General features: G+C 37.8%; 1 protein-coding gene across 1 annotated transcript in view; it reads right to left on the minus strand.

Moving 5' to 3' along the window:
• Nucleotides 1-21,400, minus strand: part of JCAD (junctional cadherin 5 associated) — a 204,528-nt gene that overhangs the window by 87,620 nt on the left and 95,508 nt on the right. The window contains exon 2 of the mRNA XM_053713893.1: nt 5,680-6,041. Coding sequence (XP_053569868.1) covers nt 5,680-5,978 — 299 coding nt within the window. The 5' untranslated portion in view covers nt 5,979-6,041. The remainder of the gene's footprint in view (nt 1-5,679; nt 6,042-21,400) is intronic.

A 21,400-nucleotide genomic window follows, 5' to 3' on the forward strand; every position in this document is an offset into this window, starting at 1 on the left:
AAAAAGACATGTGCACACTCCTGAGCTCTTATGGGCCTACTAGTTTTAATCTTCAATCAAAGATACCAAGAGAACAAAGCTAATTTGATAAAAGAAGTAAACTGGAAAGTTGTTTTAAATTGCATGCTCTATCTGAATCATGAAAGTTTAATTTTGACTTTACTGTCCCTTTAAGGTGATAGTTACACATTTATTAGTTTATGCAATTTGAAATCTATTTATTGATTTAGGTGTCCTCTAATATACTGTACGTGTTAATCAGATTTTTTTGTATACTATCAGCTCCAGTCCAAAGTTTTGTTGACTATTTTAAAGGGTTTATTACCTGATGGATGGATTAGAACAGCAAGCTTTGGAAATAGCTAAATGTAACCAAACTGCAGCTTTGTTCCTTTTTTAAAAGTCATACGATTACAAGAGATAGAAATGTAAAAGATTTGCTTACAGTGAGCAAGTTAGAAAGTGTGTATGAAAATGCACCTATTTCAGTTGCATACAGAGGTAGAAAAGGACATTTATGTATTAGTGTTTAAAAACACTCATCTATGCAAATAAATATGTACACCTAATTAATATAATTAATAAAAACATTACTCTTTTAACCCTCTATCTTTTAGTGATAATGAAGTCTGAGTGAGTTGTTTGTGAGACGTATTTTGTGTTGTGTCTACAAATATTGGAGAACAAAACAGAGATATTTAATCACTCTGTATCTCACAAAGGATCAGATAATCTAAAGCTTGTCCTAATATCATTGTGTTGTAAAGTTAACTACATCACAAATTGATAGTGCATATGTAATGTTCTGAAGTGTTCAAAATGATGTGTGAAGGCTCTTTCGCAAAGTGGCGTTAACAGCTTTCACTGTGTGACGCAAGGGTTCTCCTTGTGGAATGTTCTACACAATCCGCTGAGGTAAGAAAAGCAAATCATTACTACATTGGTCCTTTAGCAGGTCTATCCTTTACATTACAAGTGTTTGGGTTGATCCCTTTGTCGAGTGTTCAATGACACTGTCAATTTACATGTGCAAAATTAACCTCTTCAGATCCAAAACAGTAGCTAAACTTGTAAATTAATTATTTATATATTTAAGCTGAGGCATTATGGGTATATTATGCAGGTGTGGAGGGTGTGTTATTTATATGCATTATAACAGTTAGATATTACAATTATGCGTGATTAAAGCAGCATAGTTGCGATAGTATAACACGTGGTGAATTAAATGTTATTCTTGAGCTCGATCCAAAATACCTTTGTGAAATAAAGTCGCTTTTTAAGACATGAGGTAAACCATTATTATAAGTAGTATAGCACCGATCCACATGAAGAACTGAACTACTGATGCACCATCAGCTAAGTGTTCAGTCAATATCCAACATAAATTTTATTGTGCACCCCCATAGAAGTCTATTATTTGAGGGATTTAGCGTACCTGCGCTATTCAACATGCAGGTGAAACACTATTGATTGTGCTCGAGTTATATTAACGTACACTAGTGCAAATATCTTTGCAGTCCACTTGTAATCTAAGCCTTTATATATCAAAACATATTAAAAATATATACTTTGTATTAAAAAATATAATTTTGATACTGATAAAAAGGTTTTAATAGGGTTAAAATGGGTTATTTGGCAAAGTGTTTGACTAAAAAGAGGGCTCCAATGTGTGTGTGTGTGTATACTGTGTATATATATATATATATATCACTATCTCCCCATCATCCCAAGTCCACTGCCTCGTAGTCCCACTTGACTTCAATCGGTCCTTCATCCCCCACATCCAACTGCTCTCTTTATCCTGTTGCAACCAGTTATATTTCCAAAATGTGTCTGTTTCTGAACGCTGACACCACTAAGCAACTAATCCACTCCCTGGTAAATTCCTGACTTGACAACTGCAAAACCCTACTCACTGGCCTTCCTCTCTCCCCCTTTCAATCCATCCTAAATGGCTCTGCCAGGCTAACCCATCTGTCCCATCACTCTGTAACTGCTGCACCTCTCAGTGAGTGCCTTCACTTGCTCCCCATTCACATCAGAATTAAATTAAAATTCTCACTCTGACCTACAAAGCCCTTTCCAACGCCGCTCCCCACTACCTGTCCTCACTAATCAACAAATATACTTCAGCCCACCCCTAAGATCCAACAATGACCTGCTCCTTGCATCTTCTATCATCTCCTCCTCCCATGCTACAATTCAGGACTTCTCTCATGCAGCACCAACCCACTGGTGAAGAACATAGAAATGTAAAATGTTCCTAACGCACCTTTGGCTTTAGCGCACTTAATTTAGTGCAGTGTTAGGTTATCGCATATCCCATAGAAGTCTATGTGGAGAGGGAGTTTGCGGGGTCACAATATCAGAAGTCATGAAGTTAGCACGCTTTTGTATTTTGCTCGCACGCTAACTTTGCTATCTTATTACTTAACAACTTGTAATACGCACGTTAATTTCTTAACTTGAGCACAGTTAATGTGCAAGCGGGAAAAAAAATAATAATAAGTATGGCACTTGTAAGCAGGGCCGAAGTGTTTTATGTGCCTTTAACTTAAACAGCTTGAGCTAACATAACTAAGGTTCTCACTTTTATTATGTCAAACTTAAAAAAAATACAAAATAAATTTCAAGCTGTAATAAATAGAATTATAATACCTGCAGTAATAGTAATTAATTACTATAACTATCTAGATTGTAAGTTCCCACGGGAGCAGGGCCTTCAATTCCCCCTGTATTTGTTACAATTTGTCTGTGTCTCATATTGTACTGTACTTTTATCTTTGTTACCCATGGACAGCACTGCGGAATCTGTTGGCGCTTTATAAATAATGAATAATAATACCAAATAATAACTATAATTAGTATAACAATATAACATATATGGTATATACTATATACTCTTCCTTCTTATGCACTAAGTTCAGAAATAATTGTGCAACATAATGTGTCATATAGGAGTTGCATGTAGTTACTTTCCAAAATAGGAACATCTAACGTCTCTACCTATAATGGTCATAAATACACCAGGATTTAAAGCTTTAGGTATCAACTTATATAAAACCATATGATAGTCAAAATTAAGTGTTCATTATTCAGGCACAGTATGCAATTGCAAACAACTTTCTAATTTACTTCTATTATCAATTTGTCTTGGGTTCTCTTTAGTATCTTTTGTTAAAAAGCAGGGCTGTAAGCTCAGGAGCGTACATGTGTCTACTGCATTATATGACAGCAGTTTTACAAGAATTTTATGCATTTGCAAGAGCATTAGATGACAGCGCTATTTCCTGCCATGAAGTTCTCCAGGCACTTAGGCCTAGTTTTCATAGAAGTGGTAAAGTTTGGAAACTGGTGGCCAGTTTTGTGAGCTGCCCAGCAGTGAAACAGTTAATAAAGGAACCACACCTTGCAGTCTGCATTGTGTAGTGTTAGCTAATTGCTCTAATTAACTGTTTCACTGCTGGGCCACTCACAAAACTGGCCTTAGAGGGAACACTGGTGGTAACATAAAACTTCTCCATAGATTTAAATGGTGATACATTTATTTACTACCCGTTTCCAAACATTACCACCTCAAAGAATACCATGGGAGCGGAGCAAGTTTGCTAATAGAAGTAAATGAGTTGCTTCTCTGGGGTTAAACACATACTAACATCTAATAATAAAATGCTCTAAAACATTAGAACATTTTCTTTTTGAACCTTTTTATCACTTTGAATAGTCTAAAATAACGAACATCTGCCCAAGCAAACAGATCCTGAGACTGACATGTTTGGGAATCTTGAAAACTTCCCAGGTCTCAGTCATTTTTACATTTTCTGCTTTTTTACTATACTTGTCTACTGCTGACACATCAGGGGAATGCTAGGAGCACATTTTGTGGAGAATTCCCTTTAAACAGAAATGTATTGGGACCTTACTAACTTGTTATCACGATTTGGGTATAATTTATTTTTGGCCATTCAACACTAATTTTGTTCCAAGGCATTAAGAAGGTTGTTGGGAGCATGGCAGGTTAGTGCCCTCGCAATTTTAGGAAAAAAACATAAATACTTGACACCATAGGACCTGGCTGATGTTAAGGTTTAGTAAAACTGTCCTAGGGAGAGGAACAGAGGACTACTGAGGTACAGCCCCTGAATGTCGCTTCCCAAACCCTTGCAGCAATAAATGAGAAGTGTTGATTTTCACTGACACTTTCTGTTGTATAGATGTTTAAAGTCAGGCTTAGCACTCACTATCCTGTTCAGTTGTCTGCATCAGGGGCTGTCACAAGAAATAGGTTACAAGGCACTTGTGTAAAGCACATAGTTAAATCCCAATTGTGTATGGATCTTACAGGCAGACAGGCGGTTTAATCACTGTGTGTGTTAGTAGCAAACAAGAGATCACATTAGCATTTGATATTACTGGCAGCCAGCAACTGTTTTGTGTTTGTTTAATGAAACTAAGGGGCCGATTTATCATCGATCTGTCCGACATGATCTGCTCAGCGGATCATGTTCGACAGACATTGATAGATGCAGACAGCGTACATTGTCAGCATGTATCATTGCACAAGCAGTTCTACTGAACTGCTTGTGCAATGCCGCCCCCCTGCAGATTGGCCGCTAGCAGGGGGAGTCAATCAGTCCGATCGTATAAGATCAGGCGGATTGATGTCCGCAGTCTCAGAGCAGGCGGACCAGTTATGGAGCAGTGGTCTTAAGACCGCTGCTTCATAACTGCTGTTTCCGGCGATACTGAAGGCTCATGTGGAAACGGGCATTAAGCTCCATTCAGAGCTTGATAATTCAGCCCCTAAGAGTTGAAAGCACTTGTGTGAATAGTACTGGTAACCAAGGTTAATCTCTAGTTAGTACATTTTGTTTTCAAGTCTACCTCTCAAAATCCAACAAGCAATCCAATACCGTAATTGCTCTTTAAAGGGACAGTGTAATGTAAAATTGGTTTTAATGTATTTTCAATGATTTGTTATACTAAGAGTGTAAAATGAATGTGAAACGTCAACTGTAGGTTTATTTGTGCAAATCAGATATCTGTTTTTGTTTGTTGAAAAACCACAGCCCATTTAAATGGGCTACGCCTGAAGGGAATAAAGATATCATTATCATATCTTTCTCCCTATATACAAAGGAATTGTTATTTTATTTCTATATGTATACACAAAAGCCAATACATACAGTGAGCAATTCAAAATGAACATTTTAGTATCTTTCTGATTTCCTCTGCATATTCTTGTTTACTTTGTTTTTTCTAAAGCCAATATATATTGCAGTACTGACATTTTTAATATAGGTGGTGGACACAACAGACTAAATCAGCTATTTAATGAGCTATTTGTAAATGATTTACACTCCAGCAGGTAAAAAGTTTCACTCAAAACACATTAAAGGGGATAAACCTTTACAGTATACTGCCCCTTTAAGCCTTAGTAAGTACTTTGATTTAATTAATGTCTGTTATACTGTATTTGCTCAGTCTCTCCTCAATTAAACTTCAATATGTCATACAGAATAAATTCCTAGCCATATCTGAATTTTTTTTGTTCTATCCTTTTGGAGCTGCGCAATATTATTATTTTTTTTTTAACCAGGTTCCTTAGTTTCAAGAATTCTGACTAATTCAAGATAATGAAAAAACATAAATAAACAAAACGTAGGATACAATTCATACCCTGTTTCTGAAGCGCGACATACTTCCAAACATTGATGGCTTCTGGGATACCCAGCAGAAAAGGCCTGTCGCTTTGCATTTAAGCAGCCTCTTTCATTGTCACTTAAAATGCCCTTAGCGCTAGATTGTGTAGCAAGGATGTCAGGGTCTGACTGATAACCATTCACCGTCCCACTGCTGCCTGATCTGCTGTTTGTGACGTCCGGTTGGTATCCTTCACTTCGGTGCTGATAAGACGACAGCGCGTTCTTCGACACTTTGTATCCATGAGAAACCAGGAGATCCTCAACGCTGAACATACTGTGCTTGTGTTGCTTTCAGCTATGCCAGGGATACCTTCATTTCTACAGGGTCGTTCATCACTAAAAAAAAAAAAGAAAAGACAGTAAAATAAACATTCCCACTTCATGCTACACGCTGGCTTATGAACCCTGGATACCATGTGACCTTCTTACATTCAATACAATACTTTGTTTGGATACCTAACAGTAAATTATATGCAGATGCTTTGATGAGTAATGTGATGGTTTTGCCAAGATAACATTTGCTTTATGTACAGCCAGGGTAACAATGAATTTCTGCTGCTAACTCTGCTTATTTAAGAAGGTGTCTTAGGAGAAGGAAGCAGATCAGGAAACAGTAAACAATTAACACACTGCAGTATATGCTGGATGAAATAGCAGTCATGGGGGTAGATTTATCATACTGCGAGTGGACATGATACGATGTAGCGTATGTCCGCTGTGCATCGATAAATGTTATAATTGCACCAGCATTTCTTGTGAACTGCTGGTGCAATGCCGCGCCCTGCAGATTTGCGGCCGCTAGCAGGGGGTGTCAATCGTATTCGATCGGGTTGATTTCTGTCTGCGGCCTCAGGGCAGGCGGACAAGTTATGGAGCAGCGGTCTTTAGACCGCTGCTTCATAACTCCTGTTTCCGGCAAGCCTGAAGGCTTGCGCGGAAACAGGGGCATTAAGCTCCATAAGGATCTTAAAAAATCGCCCCCCATGGAGTCAAAATGGGTGCACAGGTAGCTAATCCCACAGCAGATGACTAATTGCAAACCTCACTATGGATTTAGCACAAACATAAACAAGCAAGAACTGGCTGGTATTCACATGCAAGAAGCAGTAAATATTACAAATATAAAGATACCAACAGTTCTCTGCGGCTTAGAGCAGTACTTTCTTAGGATGCAGGGTTGCTAGGGATAAAATTAGAAGCTCTAATAACTTATAACATGTTATTTTTCTTGTTTAACATCCCTTTAATGTAAATTAGCTTTTTGCTGTGGGTTTTTAACTCCTTAATGACAGGGTACATCGCTGGTCTTTCTATGGGGGTGCTGCTTTTGACCACGCTATATTAACAAGCCTTACAGCGGCAACAGCCGTGCTAATATAGCAACACAATCCCTTAACAACCAGTGATGTACAGGGTACATCGCGTTCGTTAAGGGGTTAATAAATGTTTTGGATTTGTATGTTTATTATTATTATTATTATTATCAGTTATTTGTAGAGCGCCAACAGATTCCGCATCGCTAATATATGAGGTTTTTATGCATAATTTGATTACAAGTTTTACAGCAAACATTCAATACATTTTTAAAACACTCATTTTATGGAGCACTATACTATGCGTCTAGCCTTTGCATACAGAAATGTAGGTTACACCTTTTGGGAGATACTCAGCTACCAAGGTAAAATTTGCCTTTAGAGAATCCTGTGAAGGACCTCGAAGCACTGTCGGATCTTCTTAGACAATCTCACCTGAGCATCGACCTTTAGAGATTCAGGCCCGAAGTAACATTATTATTTTAACAGAAGACTGAGACGTCCAAAAGATGTATATGGTTTTTAAAGGAGCATTAAACGTTATAAGCATTTACATATCACTTTCAGCTGCTCTTCCTGTAATTTATATCTACAAACGTATGTTTTTTCATTGTTGCATTAGGAACCATGTTTGATATGCACAGGAACTCTGTCCTTAATTGGTCTAAGCAAAGGAGATAAAATAAACAGTACTCAATAGGCTTTTCAAAGGGTGTGTCTCTGGACTGCAAGGAATTGCAAAAAAATTCTTTGGGGAAAAAAAAAAGATTTAAATGGTTTTAAAACATTCATTTTATATGCAGATATATTACAATTTAGTGATTCGTTTCTAAAAAGATACTTTATATCACAGCTGTAAATAAGATTAAAAGAATGTCAGGGATATTTTTTCTGCCTTTGTTTGCAATGATATCGTTTATGGACTTGATTTTAAAAATGTGTGAAAGTAACATACAGGAAAAAACACAGTTTTCTGGCAGTTTTACACAATACATTGTAATCATGTTAGTTTGGCAAGTTTTTTTTGTTTTCCTTTCCTGGTTCTTATAATCAGCAAGAGAGAAATATCTATAAGGGTCTGATTTCCACAGGCAAAAACAAAATACATTTCTTATTATTATTTTTAGGAACATCGAAGGGGCCAAAAATAAAACATAATTTTATACTATAATATAATGTTTCAATAATATGTACTATAATTTTCTCCTGTTTGATATTTTCCCAAAGATCCATTTTACCCTCTGGGGTAGGGGTGAAAAATATGACTAGAGTTTAGTAGTCAGGAGAGAAAAGTTAAGGAAAATATTTACTATTTTACTCTATATTAAAGGGATATGAAACTTTTGTTATTTAGACAGAGCATACAATTTTAAAGGGACATTAAACACAAATTGTAAACTACATGATTACAAACCTTCATATGCAAGAATAATTTTGCAATGAAAATTGCAGCTTGGTTTATTCACATGAGTATATTGTTTTATGTTTTTTCTTTTAACTGATTTCCCTGCCCCCAGAACAAAAGAACCCCTGCTAACCAATCACAAACTAATATTCAGAAATAGCACAAACTCTGTTTCCACATGTGCAGACTTGGGTAGCGCGGTCTCTTGTATTCCCTTAAGGAGGTTTAGCACTGATTCAACTTAGTCTATTGCAAAGAAATAATTTTCCTTTCATGGGGCGTGATCCGATATAGATTGTAGTTTGCGGCGCAAGCGAGGGAACCCCCGCCGCCCGTAGTTTCAGCTCGCAACTCGAGCTATCACATATATAGAGCCGTCAGAGGCTAAAGTGCTGTAAGTCTGACAAACCAGCGATGTCCAGAAATCTGCATAAGTACAAATTTCTGGAGTCGCCAGTGACTTACGGCACTTTAGAAACAGCCAGCGCCTACAAAACCTGACTAAGTTATAAAATCACCCGTACTGTCTAACACGCCTCCCAAACATAGCCCAACATGTCTAACCCTCTATCCGCTATCCCCCCTCACTATCCTAACAATAAAAAATGTATTAACCCTAAACCGCCGCTCCCGGACGCCGCCACCACCTAAAAAAGTTATTAACCCCTAAACCGCCACTCTCCCGGACCCCGCCGCCAGCTATATTAAATCTATAACCCCCTAATGTGAGCCCCTACCCCACCGCCATCTAACTTACCTACCCCCTAAAGTGAGCCCCTACCCCGCCGCCATCTACCTTACCTACCCCCTAAAGTGAGCCCCTTACACCGCCGCCATCTACCTTACCTACCCCCTAAAATGAGCCCCTACCCCGCCGCAATCTACCTTACCTACCCCCTAAAGTGAGCCCCTACCCCGCCGCCATCTACCTTACCTATCCTATAAAGTGAGCCCCTTACACCGCCGCCATCTACCTTACCTACCCCCTAAAGTGAGCTCCTACCCCGCCGCCATCTATTTTAAAAATATTAACCCCTAATTTAATCCCCCTACACCGCCGCCACTTATATTAAACACATTAACCCCTAATCTAATCCTCCTACACCGCCGCCAGCTATATTAACTATATTAACCCTAATTATATTAGGGTTAATATAGTTAATATAGTTATTATATTATATATATTAAGTATATTAACCCTAATTATATTAGGGTTAATATAGTTAATATAGTTATTATATTATATATATTAACTATATTAACCCTAATTATATTAGGGTTAATATAGTTAATATCGTTATTATATTATATATATATTAAGTATAATAACCCTATCTAACTCTAACATCCCTAACTAAATTCTTATTAAAATAAATCTAATTAATATTAATATTATTAATTAAAATATTCCTATTTAAATCTAAATACTTACCTATAAAATAAACCCTAAGATAGCTACAATGTAATTAATAATTACATTGTAGCTATTTTAGGGTTTATATTTATTTTACAGGTAACTTGGTATTTATTTTAACTAGGTACAATAGCTATTAAATAGTTAATAACTATTTAATAGCTACCTAGTTATAATAATTACCAATTTACCTGTAAAATAAATCCTAACCTAAGTTACAAATACACCTACACTATCAATAAGTTAAATAAACTACAAATATCTAAACTAAAATACAATTAAATAAACTAAACTAAATTACAAAAACAAACAAACACTAAATTACAAAAAATAAAAAAAGATTACAAGATTTTTAAGCTAATTACACCTATTCTAAGCCCCCTAAAAAATAATAAAGCCCCCCAAAATAAAAAATTTTGCTACCCTATTCTAAATTAAAAAAGTTAACAGCTCTTTTACCTTACCAGCCCTTAAAAGGGCCTTTTGCGGGGCATGCCCCAAAGAAAACAGCTCTTTTGCCTGTAAAAAAAAAACAATACCACCCCCCAACATTACAACCCACCACCCACATACCCCTATTCTAAACCCACCCAAACCCCCCTTAAAAAAACCTAACACTACCCCCCTGAAGATCTCCCTACCTTGTCTTCACCCAGCCGGGCAGAACTCTTCATCCGATCCGGGCGATGTCTTCAATCAAGCGGCAGAGAAGTCTTCTTCCATCCGGGCGATGTCTTCAATCAAGCAGCATAGAAGTCTTCTTCCATCCGGGCGATGTCTTCAAGCAAGCGGCAGAGAAGTCTTCTTCCATCCGGCGATGTCTTCAAGCAAAGCGGCATCTTCAATCTTCTTTCTTCGCTCCTCCGCCACGGAGCATCCATCCGGCACGACGACTGAACGAGGAATGAGGTACCTTTAATTGACGTCATCCAAGATGGTGTCCGTCGAATTCCGATTGATAGAATTCTATCAGCCAATCGGAATTAAGGTAGAAAAATCTAATTGGCTGATTGAATCAGCCAATCAGATTCAAGTTCAATCCGATTGGCTGATTGAATCAGCCAATCGGATTCAAGTTCAATCTGATTGGCTGATTGGTTCAGCCAATCGGATTGAACTTGAATCTGATTGGCTGATTCAATCAGCCAATCAGATTTTTCTACCTTAATTCCGATTGGCTGATAGAATCCTATCAGCCAATCGGAATTCGACGGACGCCATCTTGGATGACGTCATTTAAAGGTACCTCATTCCTCATTCAGTCGTCGTGCCGGATGGATGCTCCGTGGCGGAGGAGCGAAGAAAGAAGATTGAAGATGCCGCTTTGCTTGAAGACATCACCGGATGGAAGAAGACTTCTCTGCCGCTTGCTTGAAGACATCGCCCGGATGGAAGAAGACTTCTCTGCCGCTTGATTGAAGACATCGCCTGGATGGAAGAAGACTTCTCTGCCGCTTGATTGAAGACATCGCCCGGATCGGATGAAGAGTTCTGCCCGGCTGGGTGAAGACAAGGTAGATCTTCAGGGGGGTAGTGTTAGGTTTATTTAAGGGGGGTTTGGGTTAGAGTAGGGGTATGTGGGTGGTGGGTTGTAATGTTGGGGGGGGTATTGTGGTTTTTTTTTACAGGCAAAAGAGCAGTTTTCTTTGGGGCATGCCCCGCAAAAGGCCCATTTAAGGGCTGGTAAGGTAAAAGAGCTGTTAACTTTTTCAATTTAGAATAGGGTAGGGATTTTTTTTTATTTTGGGGGGCTTTATTATTTTATTGGGGGCTTAGAATAGGTGTAATTAGCTTAAAAATCTTGTAATCTTTTTTTATTTTTTGTAATTTAGTGTTTGTTTTTTTGTAATTTAGTTTAGTTTATTTAATTGTATTTTAGTTTAGATATTTGTAGTTTATTTAATTTATTGATAGTGTGGGTGTATTTGTAACTTAGGTTAGGATTTATTTTACAGGAAAATTGGTAATTATTTTAACTAGGTAGCTATTAAATAGTTATTAACTATTTAATAGCTATTGTACCTAGTTAAAATAAATACCAAGTTACACTTTATTAGGGATTGCGGCGGGGGATCGCGGTTGACAGGTAGATAGACATTGCGCATGCGTTAGGTGTTAGGTTTTATTTAGCAGATCGCGGTTGACAGGTAGATAGACATTGCATATGCGTTAGGTGTTAGGTTCTATTTAGCAGGTAGTTTAGGGAGTTACAGGGCTCCAATAGACAGCGTAAGGCTTACTACGGCTGCATTTTGTGGTGAGGTGAAAATGGAGTAAGAATTCTCCATTTTCGCCACGTAAGTCCTTACGCTGTATATTGGATACCAAACTGCGCGGGTTTGGTATACCTGCCTATGGCCCAAAAAACTATGGGCGAAGGCAGAAATATACGAGCGTAACTTCTAGGTTACGCTGTATATAGGATACCAAACCTGCGCAAAATTCGGGGTCGCCGGCTTTTGCGGGCGACGCTGCATATCGGATCGGGCCCATGATTGTTAAAGCAAAACTGCTAATTCACCAAAGTAAACAAAAGCTCACATAAATTGCTTCAAAGTGTTAACCAAGTGAAACAAGTACAATTTTAAAATGATATTACAGCAAAAGACTGTGAAATAAATAATAAATGTACATTGCAATAATGTTTCACTTGCAATAATGAAACATTTCATGCGTTGTTGAAATGTCAAGTTTAATGTGTTTTTAAAAAAATAATCTGATTTACTTCTATTATCAAATTTGCTTTGTTCCCATGAACACTTTGATGTGTGTTGAAGAGATACCTAGGTAGTCATCTGGAGCACTACATAACAGGAAATAGTGCTGCAATCTAGTGCTCCTGCAAATGGATAACATTCATGCAAAACAGCTGCCATATAGTGGTCCAGAAATGGGCAGGATCCTAAGCATACGTCACTGTTTTTCAATAAAAGGTACCAAGAGAACAATGAAATTTGATAATAGAAGTGAATTAGAAAGTTGTTTAAAATTGTATGCTCTATCTGGATCATGAAAGCAAATTTTTAGGTTTTTGACATTTGTAATAGCTGCTTTTGTCTAAGGAAACAGCCAACTACAGTTGACAATGGAGCAGCGCTGCAAAGCAAATGAGCTAACGGCTTGCTGCACTCTTTCTGCAGACAGGCTGCATTTTCTGGGCTGACATCTCACATCACAGCATGTTCTGCCTCAGGCATCAAGACTGGGTGCGGAGCATTGTATAACCCCCAGGTACCATTGTACCCAGTAACTGATTAAATCTCCTGGATTTTTATAAACATTTTTTTAACTATGTTTATTAATAGTTTAATTAAAAATACATCTCACTTAAACAAACAAAGTAATAGACTAAATACCTGCTTCCATTGACAGCAGAAAGCAGTGTATGCTCACTCATAGGGCGAGATTACATATGTGGGGCAGGTCTCAGCGCAACTGCTGAAACCCACGCCGTCCGTAATTTCACATTGCACATTGGGGGATCACATAAACCCTGCCGGCAGTTCATAAAGTGCTGTAAGTCGGATAAACTAGCGATGTCCAGAAATGTGCGTAAATACACATTTCCTGGAGTTGCCAGTGACTTACGGCGCTTTAGACACTGCTGGTGCATAAGAATAATTTTTTTTTAAATCTCCTGTAAAAGTCTAACACGCCTCCCAAAAATAAACCCAACACGTAAATACCCCTATATCTGCAATCTCCCCACATTGCAATTAATATTAAAAGTATTAACCCCTAAACTGACAGCCCCCCACAATGCAATATGCCTAATTAAACTATTAACCTCTAATACGCCATTCACCCACATTGCGATCTACCTTATAAATGTATTAACCCCTAATCTGCCATTCACCCACATAGCAATCTACAAAATAAAAGTATTAAGCCCTAATCTGCCATTCACCCACATTGCAAACTACCTAATAAATGTATTAACCCCTAAACCACCAAACCCTCACATCGCAAAGTAACTAATTAACTTATTAACCCCTAAACTGCCAAACCCCCACATCACAAAGTAACTAATTAACTTATTAACCCCTAAATCACCAAACCCCCACATCGCAATAAACCTTATTAATCTATTAACTCCTAAACCGCCAACCCCCCACAACGCAAATAACTAATTTAATTACTAAGCCCCCTAACTTAATACCCCCCAAATTAACCCTAAATCACATAAAATACTAAATTACAATTAAAATAAAAAATCCTAACAATACTTAAAAAAAACTAAGGTTAAATGAATCTTAAATTACAAAAAATAAAAAAGTCTAACATTACAGGAAATAATAAACCAAATTATCAAAAATAAACATATTAAACCTAATCCCTATGAAATAAAAAATCCCCCCCAAAATAAAAACACCACCTAATCTAATACTAAACTACTAATAGCCTTTAACCCCTTAAGAACCACAGCACTTTTCCATTTTCTGACCTTTTGGGACCAAGGATATTTTTACATTTCTGCAGTGTTTGTGTGTAGCTATAATTTTCCTCTTACTCTTTTACTGTACCCACACATATTATAAACTGTTTTTCTCGCCATTAAATGAACTTTCTAAAGATACCATTATTTACATCATATTTTATAATTTACTTTAAAATAAATTATAAAATATGTTGAAAAAATGGAAAAAAACACACTTTTTCTAATTTTGACCCCCAAAATCTGTTACACATCTACAACCACCAAAAAAAAAACATGTTAAATAGTTTCTAAATTTTGTCCTGAGTTTAGAAATACCCAATATTTACATGTTCTTTGCAAGTTATAGGGCAATAAATACAAGTAGCACTTTGCTATTATCAAACCACTTTTTTTCAAAATTAGCGATAGTTACATTGGAACACTGATATCTGTCAGGAATCCCTGAATATCCCTTGACATGTATATATTTTTTTTAGAAGAAAACCTAAAGTATTGATCTAGGCCCATTTTGGTATATTTCATGCCACCATTTCACCGCCAAATGCGATCAAATAAAAAAATTGTTCACTTTTTCACAAATTTTTTCACAAATTTTTTCACAAATTTTAGGTTTCCCACTGAAATTATTTACAAACAGCTTGTGCAATTATGGCACAAATGGTTGTAAATGCTTCTCTGGGATCCCCTTTGTTCAGAAATAGCAGACATATATGGCTTTGCTTTTGCTTTTTGGTAATTAGAAGGCCGCTAAATGCCGCTGCGCACCACACGTGTATTATGCCCGGCAGTGAAGGGGTTAATTAGGTAGCTTGCTGGGTTAATTTTAGCTTTAGTGTAGAGATCAGCCTCCCACCTGACACATCCCACCCCCTGATCCCTCCCAAACAGCTCTCTTCCCTCCCCCACCCCACAATTGTCCCCGCCATCTTAAGTACTGGCAGAAAGTCTGCCAGTACTAAAATAAAAGTTTTTTTTGTTTTGTTTTGTTTTTTATACATAATTCTGCTGTGTAGGATCCCCCCTTAGCCCTCAACCTCCCAGATCCCCCCCCCCCCAAACAGCTCTCTAACCCTCCCCCTCTACCTTATTGTTCGCCATCTTGGGTACTGGCAGTACCCAGTTTGCCATAAAATATGGTATTATTTTTTTCATTTTTTTTTATTATACACTTATTCAATATTTTCTGTAGTGTAGCTGCCCTCCCTCAATATCCAACCCCCCACTCCCTCCCAGATCCCTTATCTAAAAAAATCCCACCCTCCCCAGTCCTCTCTCCCACCTTATGAACATTTTTCACTGTACCATAGTGTAGCGTTCCCACCTGCTCCCTCCCCTGTGCACGCGCCCGCCCCGTGCACGCGCCCCCGTACACGATCCTGCCCCCCTCCGACGCACTTCCCACCCACCAATGATCACGGCCATCGATGGCCAAGTGCAGAGAGCTACTGAAATTCTATTGGCTGATTTGAACAGCCAATAGCATTTCAGTAGCTCTCATCCTATTGGCTGATTTGAATTTGAAGATTCAACTCAGCCAATAGGACTGCAAGGTACACCATATTTAAATGCGTAACTTGAATTTTAATATTCAGTGTACAGCGGTAATTGTATGAAGAGGATCCTCCACGCTCCATGGCTCTGTGGTCGCCGTTTTTTAGTTCCATGTTCGCCGGTCTTCAGTTCCGCGGTCGCTGGTCTTCAGTTCTGTGGTCCTGGATGAAGATAGAAGAGGTCACCATGATGGAAGAAGATGTCGCTGCTTGGAAGAAGACTTCACCGCTGGACTTCAGGAACCGTGAGTACCTATCTGGGAGTTAGACTTAGGCTTTTTTTTTATTTTAATTTTTTTTTTTATCTTTTAGATTAGGGAAAAAAGCTGAATGCCCTTTTAAGGGCAATAAAAGAGCTGAATGCCCTTTTAAGGGCAGTGCCCATACAAATGCCCCTTATGGGGCAATGGGTGGTTTAAGATTTTTTAGTGTTAGTTTTTTTTATTTTGGGGGGTTTGGTGGGTGGGGGGTTTACTGTTAGGGGGAACTTAGTTTTTTTTTTAAATGTAAAAGAGCTGTTTAACTTAGGGCAATACCATACAAAAGGCCTATTAAGGGCTATTGGCAGTTTAGTTTAGATTAGGGGGTGTTTTTATATTTGGAGGACATTTTTATTTTCATAGGGATTAGGTTTAATTTTTTTATTTTTGATAATTTGGTTAATTATTTTCAGTAATGTTAGACTTTTTTATTTTTTGTAATTTTAGATTAATTTAAACTTAGTTTTTTTATTTTTAAAGCAATGTTAGTTTTTTATTTTAATTGTAATTTAGTATTTTTTAATTTTAGGTAATTGGCGGTTTAGGAGTTAATAGTTTAATTAGGTTAATTGCGTTGTGGGGGGTTGGCGGTTTAGGGGTTAATAGATGTATTAGGTTTATTGCGTTGTGGGAGTTTGGCAGATTAGGGATTAATATACTTTATTAGGTAGTTAGCGATGTGGGTACATGACAGATTAGGAGTTAATAGTTTAATTAGGCATATTGCGATATGGGGGTTTGCGGATTAGGGGTTAATATACTTTATCAGTTATTGCGGTGGGGGATTGCGTTTGACAGGTAGATATTGTGCATGTGTTAGGTGTTAGTTTCTATTTTCAGGGAGTTACAGTGCTTACATATTTAGCACAAGGCTTGCTGCGCCAGTCTATGTGGGGAGAGGTGAAAATGGAGTAAAATTTCTACATTTCCGTTGCGTAATCCTTGCACTGAATGTGTGATACCGATTTGCGATGTGGTTCTATGTTAGCTTATGGGAGTAAAAATAGCGGGCAAGGGGTGAAAAATATACGCGCCGCATTTATATGCGGCACCGTATATGTGATAGCAAAACCGGACTAAACCGGTAATCTCACCCATATTGTCTAGGAATACGTCACTGTCAAAGCCATTTATGTCCTGTGGCATTACTCAGAACTTTATCCAGTGCATGAAAAGGAGGTTAAATAATTTACTCAATAAACCTTAAAGGGACATAAAACCCAAACATTGTCTTTCATAATTTAGATAGAGCATGTGATTTTAAACAACTTTCCAATTTACTTGTATTATTTCATTTGTTTTGTTTCCCTGATATTCTTGGATACCAAGAGAAGGAAGTGCATTAGATAATAGAAGTAAATTGGAAAGTTGTTTAAAATTATACGCTCTATCTGAATCATGAAAGAAAAAAAATTGTGTTTGATGTCCCTTTAAGGAAAGCAATTTTTAACACTGCATATTAGAAATTATTATGAAATATGGGTAATATTAAAAGGAGATTTTGAATGTTATGTCCCTTTAAACAGCAACCATGAATTGTTATTTGTCATTTGAAAACTGTGATTTTCACACCCCATTATCACTACAACTGTAGCTGCACTCACATAAACCAACGTAAATGTATTACATCAGTTATATAAGGAGTAGTGCTCCAATCACTGAAGCTTTCTTATGTTCATCAGGGGAGTCTGGCTTAGATAAGACACAGGTAGGTTAAAAATAGCAACAACAAAAAAGCACTGATGAAGAAAGCAGAGCAAAATGTGTTACTACACTTAGCATTGCCTATTGCCTAGAGAGCATATGCCTATGGGTACTGAGCAAACAGTGTCAAAATTTACTATCCTTCACTTTTAAAGAGTCAGATTTGTTGTTGCATATTGTTTAAAGCAATGTTATGGTTGTTTATCGTATGGGTTAAACCCTGGGTATAATATAAGATGTATCTTTTTATAAAATGACAATTACATTTTGTGTACTCACAGTTTTAAAGCTGATGTACAGAGCTTTAATTTATACTCTAATTTGTTACAAAAAAAAAAGAGAAGAGATTGCACAAAAGCTGTAAAAATTCCATTCTTATTCAATAGATTAGTGCCACACATTGGGAAGTTTTAGATCACTATGCTTTCTGTAGAGAGGAAATATCCTATATTTTATAAGTCTGATACTGCCAAAAAGGCACTTTAACCCTGAAATGTCAGGCAGTTCTTCGCCAAACAAGAGAAATTAAAAACAAAAAACAGATGTACGTTTCTGCAACTCTGGGCCTCATCAGTGAAGTGCTATTACGCTCCTCTAGAAATCTAAGCAAGTAGCTTATATATGCACATGCAAGTAGTCCATATATGCACAAGCACATCATTTTTTAAATATTTGTTCATTCTCAAAAGAGTGTGTCTCTCTCTTTTCTTATTGTATATACTAATTACTCTTGTATTTGCCAATTATTTTGGGTGTAGCCCCCCCAATAGCAAGAAAAAGGGAAACCAGACATGGACAGCTTGCTGAAGAACTAGCCTAATAAAGAAGCATGAAATCTAACCAGATTTTATTCATTCTCATCCAAGTGCATCTATTTTATTTAAATATGCACTCATTTTATTACATCTGGATTGTGCAGTAGGAAGAGTTGAATCTTTTTGCACAGATTAGTGATATATAATAAAAGCTTTCTAATTTGATGTTCAAAAACATTCAACATTATCAAGCTGCGGAGGACAGGGGCGCACTGTCCGCCACAGCTCGCCTCTGGTGGGGTGAATTCTGCTGCTGGAATTCAGCATTGCACATGAGCGCTATTTTGCGCTTGCATGCAATCCTGCCCGCACACAGCCAGGCACACGCGGGCAGGAGCTGTCAATCTCCCCAGACGGACGATACCAGGGAGAGTTAAATTTGCCACCTAAGAGGTGGCTAAAGGTAAGGGAAGCAGCGGTTAGGGAAGCAGCGGTCAGCTGCTTGTTAAATACGGACTGCAGGTTCTCTTCTGAGAACCTGCAGTCGTAGGGGGGCAAAGCCTGCCGAAGGCTTTGATAAATCGACCCCTTAGTCTATTGGAATTAATATTCAAATGTTTAATTACACTGTTACAGTCAATATCTGAAGGTAATAATTTATTCTATAGAAGCATTTGAATATCAGGAAATAAGTCAAGGGGAACATTTGTTTTACCAATTGCATGTGAATATTCCAAAATTTGTCTTTAAAGATCAGCAATACAATTGGGAAAATGCAACGCTAGTGTAACATTGCTATGTTGTAAGGCTTACAGAAGTATTTCATTAGTGGCAATACAAAGGAACGGTCTGTAAAGATGCTGAGCACACCATTGCAATGTGCTTGCAATACAAATAGTTTTAAAACAAAAGGATTGCTTCATATATTTTTACTGTGCTTATTAATTGTAAAATACCCCAACCTAAGTGAGCATTTTTCTGCTACCTTATTCCTGAAAGGCTGGTGTAAACAGGCCGGTCTTGAGTCTTTGTGTGAAAATGTTCAAGTAGGTGGCTTCTTTCACTGTACTGGGGGAAGTGTTCCATGTAGATGGGGCAGCATGGCTAGAAGCTTGCTAACCACATTTTTGTCGAATTATTGGCACATTCAGCTTCCGGGCATGTACTGATTAAAGAGAGTGAGTTGTGATGTAGGGCACAAATAATTATTTTAAATAGCTTGGTCCCTGATCACGCAGAGCTTTGTAGGATAGCCGATCTATCTTGAATAGTATGCACCATTTTACTGGAAGCCAGTGCAGGGAGAGGGGGATGGGTGTAGGGTTGCTACCTTTTGCCCAGAAGATTTCTGGACACTTTCTAAATGAGGGTGGAGGGGGCATGGCTTGGAGTGTGGCTTCTCGTGGCCTCAAATTCAATATGAAATCAAATATATATATATATATATATATATATATATATATATATTATATATATTATGTATATATATATATATATATATATATATATATATATGTATATATTATATATATACAGTCGTATGCAAAAGTTTAGGCACCCCTGACAATTTCCATGGTTTTAATTTATAAATAATTGGGTGTTTGGATCAGCAATTTCATTTTGATCTATCAAATAACTGAAGCACACAGTATGTAACGTTGCGTCCTGAATAACTCCCCTTGGTATATGCATATACCTGTTGTACTTTACAATGTCTCTGTAATGGGATCACAGATGCAGAAATTCTGTTACAAGTTATCACTCTTATGTCTATAATTGGTTTGTATCACATTCAGTAACTGTTACCAGTATTGGTGACTCGGCAACAATAAAACTTATGTGAATTGCTGAAAGTAGTGGTAGAGAAATAGAGCAGCACAGCTATAGGCAATACTGTACAAGTGATGTCACAAAAGTATTTGGTATGTTAGATACTTTGTGTAACTATTTTATGGACTCACATTAATACTGCCTATTGTACTCTGCCTAGCCGTGTTTGGTGATTGACAGTTTGAGCCACTCTGGAGGTGTGGTTTAGACCGGATTGTAGCGAGTGGAAATATCTAGAATAAGAGGTTTCAGATTCTCCTGCTTGTAAATCACACTGTGTCAGGATTTACTGTTTAACTGACCTGGAGAAATGATGCTGATGCGACTCACAGCCATAATCCGTGCTGCACGATTCACCCAAGTTACGTCAGAGTGGGCGGGGCTTAGCTCCGGTCACCGGAGGATTACGCTGAACACTTTGTTTGTTGATATCCAGATAAGAGCTGCTTCCCGGTGGAATGCAAAGATGGAAGGTCTGAGTAGAGGGTTGGAATTGCGGTAACTCTGTCTTCAGTGTAGATATCGGCTTTAGTATTCAGTGCAGATATGAGCTTACTATCTATGAACGCTGAGGCAATAACAGGCTGTATGACAGTGATAGGAATCCAGATTAAGTCTCCTCTTTAGTTGTTATAGCTGTTGTACAAATCTCTTCAGTAACCAAATTAATTACTTAGATCAGGGAATAACAGGGAGCTGAGAAAAATGAACTGCTTCACTAGGAAATTGGTATCAAATTGCTAAGCACCTGGTAACAGGTGCATTGGGAATTTATAGCCTGTGTAGGAGGAGTCTGGTTGAAGGGACAGTTCTGACATCACCCCCTCCTCAAACAAGTGGTCCCACCACTTGAGGTTTGGGTCGATTAGGGTGACGACGATGAAAGAGTGATATAAGTCTGGGTGCATGGAGATTAGTGGATGGTTCCCAGGAGTCCTCTTCATTTGTATAACCTTTCCAATGTACCAAGTATTCGAGACGACCTTTGTTGTGTCTGGAATCTAGTATGCTCTGAACCTCGTATTC

This window comes from Bombina bombina, chromosome 5 (assembly GCF_027579735.1).
Source record: "Bombina bombina isolate aBomBom1 chromosome 5, aBomBom1.pri, whole genome shotgun sequence".
Taxonomy (NCBI): Eukaryota; Metazoa; Chordata; class Amphibia; order Anura; family Bombinatoridae; genus Bombina; species Bombina bombina.